General features: G+C 47.2%; 1 protein-coding gene across 4 annotated transcripts in view; it reads left to right on the top strand.

The window, feature by feature from the left end:
* Positions 1–13775, top strand: part of LOC138569359 (uncharacterized) — a 1262132-nt gene that overhangs the window by 1146431 nt on the left and 101926 nt on the right. For all 4 annotated transcript variants that reach the window (XM_069647272.1, XM_069647275.1, XM_069647274.1 and 1 more), the window contains one exon: positions 6552–6642. In XM_069647272.1, coding sequence (XP_069503373.1) covers positions 6552–6642 — 91 coding nt within the window. The remainder of the gene's footprint in view (positions 1–6551; positions 6643–13775) is intronic.

The raw sequence follows: 13775 nt of genomic DNA on the forward strand, positions 1-13775 counted from the left end.
TTTGTCTTTTTGGTGGAAGACTGCAAGGAGGCTACCCGACCAATAATGCAGTCTGGCCTGGATATGGCCAAAGGTGGGGCTCGTAATATGGGCAAAGGGTCTATCCTGCACCACCATTCCTCTGGTTTCTCTCCAGAGGTCCAGCCAAAGCTTGTGGACATGCCATTTGACATTGATTACTTTTTGGGGGCAAAAGCAGATGTGTCCTTGTAGATGTTCAAGGCCTCCAAGGACACGTCTAAGTCTTTTGGTTTAGGTGCCCAACAGCCTGTTGCCTCCACTACTAGGGGCAGTTCCTTTATGTCCCACACTTCCGTTTCTCACCATTGTAGAGGCCAGCACCCTCTGGCAAACCTCGATATTATCACTTCTGCTGCAACGGTATAAGGGTTTTGGCAGAGATGCCCAACATGGTGGAGCTGCTACTTCCACATTGCCTCAGTATTCCTATGTCCACAGCCACTTTAATTTGGACTTTGTCCTCTTCACTCCTGTGGGGGTAGGTATGGGGCTGTCCCTGCACATTTGAGAGTGCTAGTACGCCACTTTCAATGCCTGGATCTTACATGTTGTGTCCCACATCAGAGAGGTGTAAGGGCTGGTGCTCCCTTTATTTTTTGGTCCTGAAGGTCTGAGACACACCATGGATCTGCTGAAATTGCTCCTTGGACTTATTCAAGATGGTCACCATGGCTCAGATTCCCCTGCCCCTCGAACCACAGGACTGGCTGGTGTCCCTGGACCTCCAAGGTATCTAATTCCACATGCAGGTCCATCCAAAGAACGCGCAGTACCTGAGGTTTGTGGTTGGGAACACCCTTTACCAATTCATGCTCCTTCCCTTTGACCATTCCTCAGCCGCAAGGGTCAGCGCCAAGGGTCTTTAACAAACTGTTGGCTGTGGTGGCTGCACGTCTCAGGAAGGAGAAGATTCACATCTTTTCCTACATGGATGACTGGCTCATTCAAACCCAATCCCAGATCTGGGGTCAGCCCACCTTTATCACACCCGTTATCTGCTACACAGGTGGGTTGATACTCTGATCCTGTTAGATCTGTCAGCCGCATTTGACACGGTCGACCACCCCATCCTGCTGTCACGCCTGGCTCAGATCGGAATATCCGGCCAAGTCCTTGCTTGGTTCACTTCTTTTCTATCAGACCACACACAAACTCTTGCCATGCCCCCTTTCCTTTCTTCGTCCTGTCCTCTCACCTGTGGTGTCCCGCAGGTTCCCTCACTTTCCCCCATCCTGTATAACATCTACATCTGGGCGCTGGTCTCCCTCATCCGTGCCCACGGCCTCAACTGTTACTCTTATGCCGACGACACTCAAATCTTGATCCGGTTAGATCAAGATCGAGTTGAGGTGTCGTTGTGACTGTTTGAGGGCCGTCAGCGATTGGATGGATCAGAACTGGCTCAAGCTCAATGGTGACAAGTCCAAGGTACTGGTGGTGGGTTGTCCCCCTGATCCCTCACTTTGGACCACTGCTTTCTGGCCCACTTCCCTGGGTCCTCTTCCCAGCCCAGTAAGCAGTGTAAAACACCTGGGTGTTATTCTCTCTGCTTCCCTTTCCATGTCTAACCAAGTGACGGCTGTGTGTCAAGCTGCTCATTATCAGATCAGGGTTCTGAAGAAGGTTTTGCCCATGATACCTGAACCCATGCACCCTCCGGTAGTCACAGCGTTAGTTCTCTGCCGCTTGGATTATTGTAACTCTCTGTACCTATCGCAGCCGATTGGCTTAATACAGCGGCTACAGCATATTCAGAATCTGGCGGCCAGGCTAACCACGGGCACCTCGTATGGAGCTCACATCTCCCCAGTGCTTCGCCAACTTCATTGGCTCCCAGTTGGCTAACGTGAACATTTCAAGGCCCTGTGTATAGTCCATCGGGCTATTCATGGTCAAGGGGCTGAGTTCCTGCAGACTAAATTCTCCCGCCATCTCCCCAAACGGGATTTACGCTCTTCCACTGCGAATCTTCTTGCTGTTCCAAGATTCAACCATGTGAGGGTCGGTAGTAGGGCGTTTTCCATAGCAGCTGCTAAACTTTGGAACAACCTTCCTCCTGCAATGAGGAAAATCCCCAATCACCTTGGCTTTAGAAGAGCACTCAAGACCGTTCTTTTCTAGCTCTCCACCTCATGGCTTCCTCCCCTACCTGAGCAGTCTTCCTCATTAGCGCCATGATGCCCTTGGGCGACCTGAACTTCAGGAAGCCCCATGTCACATTTTCTGAGTTGCTCCCATTAATAAGGGTGGTTCTGGACAAGATTTCGGCTGGGTTTTCCCTCCCAAAGTCTTCAATACACATTGTCAAGTGCCAGCCTTGGTCTTTCTGTAGCTTTTGGGCCTTATGGCATCCCTCACCTTTGTGGAGCTCAAACCTCTGTTGCGCATTAGGTTGCTCCAGAGGCTGGATTGCTGTCACTAGTCTTGGTTTGAGGGTGACATGACAGGTCTGTTGCAGTTCTCGAACAAAGTTTGACAGGACCTCCTGTAGTCAGCCATATTGTACAATGAGGTAAGGGTAAAGCCTTTTGGTAAACATGGCCTCACTTGACAGTTATCACAGAGACCTCAGTGAAATCTTGTGGTTCTTCCCCTGATGATCTGATTCTCAGTGGGTTCTGATCCCCTGCCAAGGCATTGAAACTCATCAGACTGATAGAATTGCCGGTGATCAGGTGTTATTCTCTAAAAACAAATACTTTTGACCCTTTTTTTACATAAAATAGCTGGTGGCTTGATTAAGGGAATACATTAAGGGAGAGGGAATGTGGTGGGGACTGCAGTGGATCCCCCCCCTGCATTTGAAATAGAAAAAGTGCAAAAACAGAAAAGGCATTTTGAAAATTCGATTTAAAAAAATCTGTATTTTTCGGCCGTGTTATTTTAAATTCGGTATTTCAACATAGAACCGATCAGGTTAGCACTGATTAGCCATCTTCCTTCTGTTCAGGGCTTGTGTGTCATGATTCAGACAGACAACACAATGCCCATGCATCACCTAAAGGACTGAGATGGTATGAGGTTACTTCCTCTGTGTAGTGAAGCAACGCAACTGTGGTTCTGGAGAACAACATCTCTCAATCGGCTGCCCATCTTGAGCAGGCAGGTGTCAGTCTTCCATCAGTGAGAGCTCTTCTATGAAGCACTGACTGTGATCTTCTCCCTGTGGGAGACCCAGGCGATGGACCTCTTCACTCCCATTGTAAACAGGAACTTTCAGGGAATTTCCCCCACGTGAAGCTCAGATCGACGCATTGAATGTAGAGTGGAACATCACTCTCCTCTATGTGTTCCCATCGATTCCTGTAATTCCACTGGTTCTCAAGAGATTGCAGAAGTCGGAATCTTGATTGCCCCATGCTGGGCCCAGAGTACATGGTTACCAGAACCTCTGGGCATGTCCATCTGTACAATGTGACGCCGCATGGTGAGGGTGAATCTGCTCTCCCAGTTGTAGTAGCTGGGTCCTCCACCCGAGCCTCAGCACCCTCCGTCATTGGCTGCTGAGAAGCTCAGATATAAGAAGGGGGATCTGCCTGAGGATGTCCTTGATACACTTATTTATGTAAGGAGACCTGTCACCAAGTCCATCTATGCCTGCAGGCGGTGTAATTGAAATCTTGGTGTCAGGAGAGAGGGTCTAGAGCCTTCAATCTGCACAACTTCTACTGATATTTCTTTACTCCTCTCCTTGCCCGAGTAGGAGCTTCAGATTGTCACTGTGAAGCGGTGTCAGGCTGCTATTTCAGCCTCTGACACGACACCGGAACTGGACCCATTCTTTTCCATCTCTACTGGTATGTAGTTTTTGTGGGTATTAGCTAACCAGTTTTCACTGCACCAGGTTATTGTTCCTGCATGGGTAACATTTCTCATTGCGGCACAGTTTGTGCCCTGGAATTCTTTAAGGCTGCTCACCTTTAAGATGGTCTTCCTGGTCATCATCTCTTCTGCAAGGCCAGTGGAGCAGGCTCCATGCTGTGTCTTCCAAACCTCTGTTCTTTGTCTTCCTTAGAGATAAAGCGTTTCTGAGTGTGAGACTGACTCTCCTCGCAAAGGACATGTTGGATTTCCATCTCACAAAAGATTAATCTTCCTATTTTTAACCCTCCACCTCATCCATCCAAAATGGTGCAGAGGTTTCACGGTCTTGACCTCAAGAGGTCTATCAGTTACTTTGCCTCTCGGACAAGGGACCTAAGGAAGGATGACCAGCTCTGTTTTAGCTATGCTGGGTCACATGCAGACAGGGTTGTTGCTAACGGAGCTCTGTCTAGGTGCATTATCCTCAGCATTTCAGAGTGCTAAGATATGGCTGTAAAAGAAGTGCCTGGAGGGCTCAGGGCTCATTCCACCAGAAGCCTGGTAGTTGTCTCTGCCCTGCAGACAGCTGCCCCTTTTTGGACATTTGTCATGTGGCTACTTTGGCTTCTTTGCACACATTTGCCAAGCACTATTGCCTTGTTACCTTGTTGGGTTAAGACGCCATTTTATAGTAATGGTGCTACAGAGTTTCCCGGTATGGGGGTCCTGTCCTTGCTCTCCTCCCTTCCCTAGATTCTGTACTCCTTAGGGAGTATATTTAGGAAGAAGTCTTTGTGGTAGGAAGGAATCCACTAGAAGAACAAATTACTTCTCTCTCATTAGTACCCGACGAGGGACAATCAGATTGTAAGATGCAATCTGATTGGCCCTGGCCGGGGCTTTACCCGACCAGCAATCTCTCTCTGGCCTTCTTTCCCTTTGTCCCCGGCGAGGGTGTGTTGCAGCCCCTCAGCCAATGAGGAGGCTCGGAACGGAGTAATCCCCGCCCCGAGCAAGCACACGGCTGGAGGCTGCCATCGTCCCCCACCGTGGATTCAGATAAGTGTTTTGTCCCTCCCTCCCTCCACCCCCCACAGCTCCATCCAAACAATCCCCTCCCTGCCCTCCCAACCCCACTTACCTTTTTGGTCTTTTTTCGAGAGCGAACACGCTGGGAACACTTCTGCCCCCAGTGCTTCCGCTCCCGATGGCCGCCATGGAAAGGGAAAACCGACTCCGTTTTCCCTTCCCCAGCGGCCATTTTTTTGACAATTTTCTTTTTTTCTGTTCCGAAGCGCCAGAGCGTGTCGGAACAGAAAAATGTTACTCTTAGTACCCCGGTCTTGCGGGCCAGGGTACTAATAGCATTAAGCCCCTAGACATGGGGGCATTACTGAGTCAGGTAAGGCGCCAGGGCCTTCATTAAGGCCCTCGCTTTGCTCTGCCCTGTAACTATGGGCACCGGGGCTTAACCTGACTCAGTAATGTCCCTGAATCTCGAGGCTTTTTGCTTAAATAATATTCTTTCTGATGGATTGGTCCTTACTCCCACAGATTTCTTATTGCACTTCCAGCTGTCCCCTCATAGCGGATAGCTTGTTCACATCTTGCTGTTCTTTCGTCCCTCAACTACCAACTGCTAGAGAAAAAGGCGTAATTGAGGTCATGGAGCTCTGCTGGTTCCATACATACTGCCCCCGACGTCACGTCCTGCGTCATGGGCATCCACCAGTGCTCAGCGGAACTGACACAGAGACACATTGTGCTCCCCGGTGACAGAAAGTTTTCTGAAAGCAGCTGGCAGTGGAGAAGATATATCTAAGATGGCGGATCTTTTGGAGAAAGGGCTAATTCATCATAAAGAACACTACCAAGAAATGAATAATGTGATTTTCTTCAGTTTATTTATGTTATGTTATGTTAAAGGATATTTAAACTGCGCACTATCATCACTGGAGTGGTCCCCTTGCGCTCTGGCGGGTATAATGTGGGCGAGCCTGGCAAGGCCCTGGCCGGCCCAGGCTCCAACAGGGGCTCCAGCCCGACCCTCCTTTCGGGCCGGTACCCCCGGATGCCAGGGCCTGCCATGGGCCCCACCATGGCTGCCCAATGCAGAATAAAAAAGAGCATTTCTTGCCATTTTGCTTGCGCCACGCAGGCAAAATGGAAACAAATGGTCAAATATGAAAACAAATGAATGGGCATTTCTTTCCACTTAAAGAAATGCCCATTTATTTTTTTCCACATTTGACCATTTCTTCCCATTTTGCCTGCGCTGCGTGGGCAAAATGGGAAGAAAGGCCCATATATGAAAAATAAATAAATCGGCCCTGCCAGGGCCGCGTTTAATTAATTTCCTTTTTCTGGGGGAGCCAGGGATTTCATGGGCTCGGCCCGTGGTGGGCTCCTAGAGCCAGGCCTGACCCCCAGGCTCGGCCCTACCCATGAAATCCCTGGCTCCCCCGGGGTCTAGTAGGGTAAGTTAGTAGGACTGAGCAGTAAAAAGCGCAAGAGAGCTGTGATGTGCTGTTGGCAGCTTCAATTCGGTTTACACTGTTTGCTGAGCTTAGGTGTATTTCTGGGTTGGTAGCCATCATGTGCAGTTATGCGAGGCTATGTGTGGTTTGTTTTGTTGTTACAGAAAAACTAAAATAATCTGTGAGTTTGAAATATCCAAAATGGAAGAAAAATGTTATTTGTAACTTTCTTTTACATTTCTGACACAGTGCTCCTTCCACTTGGAACCTAAAGACCTTAAAGGATATGGGCCAGCTGTCCTACTACCTGAACACCAGTATTATTAAAAGTGTTAATGGGGTGAGTGGATTTAAAACCATGAGACATTTGTACAACCCTTTGTGTTTAATGATGACTTTGCATGGGGCTTGGCGAGCCCAGAGAAATCCATAATGGATTGTTTTGGAACATGCATGTCAATACCATGTGAGATGATGCTAGCTAACCCAGGCTACTTGCATGTTACCCTCCTTTTTGAAGCTGTCAGTGAATTTTCTCTTATTGTCATGTACGTTGAATGAGCATGTTGCCGCGATAAACCACAACACCATGAATGATAAAGCATTCAGCCATCTTTGTTAGGAACTCTCTTAGGAAGCACTAAGCCTTTTACATCACTGGTGTGGCTCCTGCTATCGGTTTCAAGGGAGGTTGGTAGTCGTACTGTGAACCCTACTGGCTTTGAGCAGTTTTTCAACTGGAAAATATTGTCAGTAAAATCTCACCAGCAGCACTGCCACTCATGGCAATCTGGCCCTGCTTTACAATTGCTCTGATTCACTAAAGCACTTGTTAAAGCATGGTGCCCCAAAGGGTGCATCCTAGATTAAGCATTCCCTGTAATTGTATGGATGGAATTGGTTCAGTAGTCGTATGCGGAGCTAAGAATGGAGTTAGCTGCCTTCTTTCTGGATACCATGCTCAACATTGCTGTCCATGCATGTTGTTAATGCACACTGACCACCCCCAATCAACCATTCGGCGATATGTCTGCTATGTTCACTGTGATCAGTTTGAGTAGATGGAGAGCCTGTCTCTTTCAATAAAGGCTTCCTTGCCATAGAGTGTCCATGTGACATAAGTAGCAGATCTGGTGCAAATGGAAAAGTCTGCCATTGTTAGCGCAAGCAATCCTTGATATTGTAAAAAGGGACAGTATTGAGTATGGGCTCCCCCATCTGCACACTGGCATTCCCCATGGAAATGAGAGCCCTCATTTTGCATCTGGAGGTCCTGTCTCTTAGCCCCGACTTGAGGCTGTGTGAAAATGCCCTACTCATCCCAGGCAAATGGATTCCCGCAAGCTTTCGTTTGCTTGCATAGTGGGATCTGTGGACGCGCAGTCGAAGGATATTCTTGTGAAGGAAGTGGGGCGGAAATAAATACAATGCTATGCAATATCACATTGAATAACACAGGTTCGACAACGAGCCATTATTAAGAGATATACTTTATCGAATGATACAGAAAAAGGATGATGTTTCTGCAGGTAGAAATACTCGATACATGCCAAGTCTCCTGGAGTACTTTTATCACATACACTCTAGGCTTTCCCACAAGCCAAGCTCGGGTGATTTACTCATGACCCAAAAATTGCCAGGCAGCAGGGTTGGGGTGGTAAGGGCACTGGCCCAGGTGTGCTTGGAGGTTTGACCATCTGTTGTCTGCCCCAGCTGTTCACTTATCAGGAATTCTTTCTATTTTTCTTTGATTTGTATTTGTATTTGTATTTATTTCGTTTATATAGCGCTTTACACCAAAGCGCTTTACATTATGACAACAATAATACACAGAATATAATAAAAGAAAAATTGAAGCAAATTACAAAAATGAAACAAGCCAACAAAACAGTATGTAGGGCAATTTACCTTGGTCAATAAACGAGGAACGAAGGGGGAGGAAAGGGGGAGAGATGTGGGAGACATGACAGGGGAATAAGAATGAAGTTATTAGGGAATGGGAGGAAGCGTAAGACGAAATGGAGCGGGTAGGGAGAGGTAAGTAGGGAAAAGGTTGGTGAGGTTAGAGAGAAGTAAAGGGAAGTAAGGAGGGCTGTCAGGGTGGGAAATGGAGAAGAAGAGATTTCAAAGAGGCATGGAAAGAGGAGTAGGTGGGGATGGAGCGGATAGAGAGAGGTAGAGAGTTCCAATGTAGGGGGCAAGGAGCTGAAAGGAACAGAATCGAGAAGAGGCACATGGGGACGGGGGTACTGTAAGTAGGAAGAGATCAGCAGATCGGAGGGAGCGGGAGGGAGTGTAGAATGCGAGGAGATATGAAAGGTAGGGTGGAGCGAGATTGTGAAGAGTTTTGAAAACAAGACAAAGGAAATTAAATTTAAGTTGGGAGTCAAAGGGAAGCCAGCCAAGATGAGAAAGCGAGGAGGAAATGGAGCCATGAGGAGCAAGAAGACGGAGGGTTCGGATGGCGAGTGCTAGATGGATTTGAGGGGAGCAAGTTGGGAGGCACGGAGGCCAAATAGGAGGGAAGAACAATAGAAAAGACGAGAGAAGATAAGGGAAGAGATTAATAGTTTAGTGGCATGGAAGGTGAGGGAGGAACAGATTTTTAGTAAGTGCCTCCATGTTAGGTGAGCAATTGTTGCAATAACTCCTTGACAGAAAACCGTCCCAGTATTGTTTTCAAAATCTTCATTAAGCAAGCTCAGAAAAGAGCGGGGAAAATGTGGGAGGGACTACTTAATGGTTTGACGCCTTGCGGGCCATTCGAGGGATAAAAAGGTAAATTCTGATTTCCGCCCTCTAATATCATGAACAGCCATAGGTGGAATCAATGATGCAGGCCGAGTGATGCAGTGATTGCAGTTTTGAAGTTCAGTTCTCTTAAAACCTCACAGAAATACAGCTTCAACAGCGGCTCTTGTGTCTTATTGCTGACCAAGGAGTTTAGCTTATGCCAAGAAGGAGCATTTCCTATTTATTAAGCACTTTAAGTGCTTCTTTGTTTGGTGGATATTTTCTCCTGATTATCTACAAAGTGAAGCCATGAAAATTGAAGAAAGTATAAACAAATGACTGACATCCAGAAGAGAAATAGGGATGGAAACATTGTTTTTACAAATCTGGCTAGTATTGGCATGAAGGGAGTGAACGGAGGATTGCTCAGTGGTAATGCGCGGGTCAAGGAAGCAAGACCACGCTGACCAACACTGGTTCGAATCCTGGATCGGCGCTAAAAAAAGACATTTATAAAAAAAACAAGTGAGCTATAAATCCCTGCACTTGCATGATCCGAATGTACAGGCCTAGTAGGATCGTTCTCTCGTTGCCCTGTTGCGCCTTGAGACACACACGTGTATAGGCGCATTACATTATGTGCTTGTTAGCAGCATCTGCAGACTCAGCTAGTTACTGGGTGTCGCTGTGTGAGTGCATTCACCCCTTCATCATCAGGGCCAGCTCAGTGACTGGGGCACTCAAGGGCTCCAAAGGACACACAAATCTACCCATTCCAATTGGTTTCTCTACTCCTTTAGTAACCAGAGGCTGCAGGCTCTGCTGGTTAGCTGAACCCATGGGTTCAATGCTTCTGTCTCTTTGTGATAAGACCGTGTAGCGATTAGTAGCAAGGCTCTCAGGAAGGAAACGGTCCTCGAGCTGTTTTTGTTTTGTGGGTCAAGCGAAGAGAGCACAATGATCTGCCCCCTCTGGTCAATGAAGAAATCCGACTTGCAAACATTGGCAGACCTTTGCCATCAGAAGTGGTCTTCGAAGGATATGATACAATCTGTCATAGATTTGACGAGTCAACTTTGTGCAGCTTCTTCAGGACTCGTCACCAGATTTGATAAATATAGGTGCAACCCTTGAATTAAGTAGAGAATCTGGAGGGGAGAGAGTGCCTCAGGTCCCAGCTGTATGGTTGCAGCCATTCAAATATTTTCTGCCCTCCCAATTAGTGGTTTCTGCCACAGTCACACTTTGCCTGCTGCCTTCTGAAGCTTTCACTAAGGTGTGGAATCAAAGTTAAATTCAGACACTTTTCAAGCATTGGGCCATATCTGGTTCTGGCAAACCCCATCTCACACGCTCCACGGCAGGTAGAGGCCATGACCATGCATGGAAACATTTGTATCCCTTTCATTCTCGTGGGACAGCTAGAACTGATGTAACACACAGGTACCTACTAGATACCCATCCAGGGTGCTGCAGGATGTGCACTACTATGTTCAAACACAAAGGCTGCCATTGAATGCACATACACACACGCCACCTTTGTGAGGTTCCTCACACAAGAAACATGGTGCCTTTTGGACTCCTTCAAGATGTTAAACCTTGCAAGGGCACATTCAGAATTGCATCCTGGATGAGGCCTTTGAAGCTGACAAGAAAAGCAGCTAAACCAGTTGCAAAGTACCAGAAATGACAGGGTCCTCCCACCATATGTATCGCTTACACATTTCCATCTCACAGTCTCCACTACAGAATACTGAATCTCTGGTCTTTGGAGTGGGCTAAAGAAAACCTCCACTACCCTTCTGGCTACCTCATCTGGCATCCCCCTGGGGTGGTTGCAGGAGTATTTCCTGCTCCCAAAGCAAAGTAGGGGAATCACTGGCCACAAAGTCAAGCTGGGTGGCTGTGCCTCACAGACTTGCTGTACTTTAAACATCCCTGCAGCTGGCACTATGGTGGTCCCGGGTCAAAATGGTGCATGCCGACAGAGACTTCATCCGCCCTATTGGAGGTCCCACATTCACTAGAACCAGGAGAGCCCCCAAGAAATCCACGCAATGGTGTCTTCACCCGACAAGGAAACAAGGCAATAGTGCTTGGCAGTGATGGGTAAGAGTGCCCTTGTGAGCATGCGCAGCAGCACATAAGGAAGAGATCAGAGGTGGGACAGAGCAAGGCACAGATCTCGTAATACGCCACATCTCCACTGAACCCCAGGTTCAGTGGTCTTCACCCTCAGCCTGCCACCACATTTGGTCAGGCAGTTTGTTTTTCACGCCAGAAAGTCAGGGCCATTGAAGTGATTGAGTTCCCTGAAAATGCATCTGAAACCTTTGTAGTCGATTACTGTCAGAGGCTCGATTTTAAAAAAACAAAACTTTCATTGCCAAACCAATTTGCAAACCCCATTATTTCAATGATGTTACTTCTTTTTTTTCTAATGAAAATAATCTTCCAAATTGGTTTTGCAATTGCTTTTCTGAGAAATAAACCACACTAGAAACACCTTCCTCTACTCGACAAAAGCTTGTCCGCTCACCCCTCAAAAGTAATACCAACAATAATTAGTAAGAAAAGAATTCTTTATGAAATCATGAGTAGTGTATTTTTTCCAGGCTTTTATTTATAACCACCTCATTGCTACCATCCAGCTCTGTGGGCCTCATTACGACCCAGGCGCTCCCGTAATGAATAGTGCTGGTACGGGACCGGCACCGTTCATTACGGGATGCCCTATTACAAGGTCCCCTTGCAGGACCCGCTCAGAACGTCTGGTCAGACCAGGTGTCCTTAGCGGGTCCCGCAAGGGGACCAGGGAGCTAATAACTGCCCCGTTATTAAACAGGCCCGTTATTAGCTCCTTCCCCATTCCCATTGAGTCCTCTGAGGGCTCAAATGGGAATGGGGATGGGTTTTTTCAGTGAGGAATTACTGGGTCCTCCGAGGTTTGAATGGCCCGGTAATTCCTCATTGAAGGAACCTGGACCTGGAACCCGGTATGGAGGCAACCATGTCCTTTTTAAGGGCATGGCTGCCTACATACTCGTAATGAGGCCCTGTGTCTTTATAATTGTTTGTGGTTTTATCAAGCTCCTTCAGAGTAGTATTTGAGAGGTGGCCTGAGAACTGACTCACTCTGAAACCCTGGCAAAAATATGGTTTTCTATCAGTTAGTTTGCGGTTCCAAGACTAAAATGGAGCAAACACTACTCGACCTGTGCAGGTGAGGCTCTTTCCCAGCCATGGACGGGTTCAGCTAGACCATTCCCGCCATGTTGAATTTACACTGGGCCTTTTAGTTCATTGTTAATAGGATCCTCAGCAGCAACCCAGGAATCTGAAAGTAAAGGATGAGGCAGTTATTCCTGTGGATTGTCTATTTGCTACTTAATTGGATATTGCAGGTCCCCACAAACCCCTGTGTCATGTATGGGATCTGGTCCAGTGGAGGTACTCAAGGGTTTTTTCCAATTTATACTCTGTTGTTCACCATGTAATTTATACCACCAGAGTAGATCATCGGAAGACAAAACATGACCTCTGAGTCTCACTCTACTGTAGGCCAGGTTCATCAATAGTTTAGTGAGCAAGTTTCAGGCTGGTGTTGGAAGGGTGCAGAAAGGTCAGGATCTGATCTTTGATCCCTTACAGATCACAGACAAGACTTGATTGGCCAGAGGACCAACTGGCATTGTGTATTGGACCCGACAATTATCCTTGTTTAAATGCATTCAGCTTGACTGTTCAAAAATGCCTGCTGCAGGTAACCTTATTATTGTGCTAGACTGCTGTTAAAACCTGAGGTTTAAACTTTCTCTAGAACAAGGTCCCAGTACTTACACTTGCTCTGAAGGTTAATTAAGTCCTCTCAGCACTGGGCATAGCAAATGTGACCAAGCCTCTTCCCTCAGAAAAGTCTACATGAAAGAGGAAACTACTTGATGACGAAACTGCAGCTAGTGCAGAACCCGGCCACTCCCAAGATACCATGTATTTACCTGTTCAAGCATTTGCCCAGTATTTGAAATCAGCCCTGGCTACTTGATAACTTCTAAAGCCAGTATTAGGTGGTCGCATTCAACTAGCAGAGTTATCTTTGTTTTTAGGTCAGTGTTCATTCAGAATTGCAAAGCCCAGAAGACTTGCTCAGGCTAGAATATCTCACTATGTTCTGGGTTTCCAAGCCTGATGTGCTGTAAATGCTTGCTGATCATTGTGGGTCCTAAGGTTTGGAAGTCTGTGTCATAGAACAAGAGAAATGCTCTACACTGAGCCAAACTCTTTATTATCCCCTGAGACTTGCTGCTTTCATTTGGCCTCTCCCCATCTTCATTTTTCATGGTTTTATAGTGCAACATCCTCATTCTGTTTTGGCCTTCTGCTGTCTTTACTTAAGCTTTATAGACTTAGCCTCAGGGCCGTCCTGGGAGTTATGGACCCTGAAGACCGAGTTAAAGGGCTTAGCGCAGTGAGGCCTTTTCTCAAGGTTTACAGGCCCATAACTCCAGCTATGTCCGAGGACGAAGGCTACAAAGCTATTATGTCTGTTTCTGTGGAGTAGAAGGGGGTGTAAAAAAAAAAGGCAATCTACCTGGAGGTGTCGCTGGGAACTGGCTAGTTCCCAGAAACCACATAAAAACGAGATGAGGCGGGATGGACAGGGCTTAGAAACCAGCCAGGTTGCATCTGGCTGGTGTGGCCTGGCAAGATAATGGAGTGGCAGTTGGGGGACATCAAATC

This window comes from Ambystoma mexicanum, chromosome 2q (assembly GCF_040938575.1).
Source record: "Ambystoma mexicanum isolate Mex_15411 chromosome 2q, UKY_AmexF1_1, whole genome shotgun sequence".
In the NCBI taxonomy this organism is placed as follows: domain Eukaryota; kingdom Metazoa; phylum Chordata; class Amphibia; order Caudata; family Ambystomatidae; genus Ambystoma; species Ambystoma mexicanum.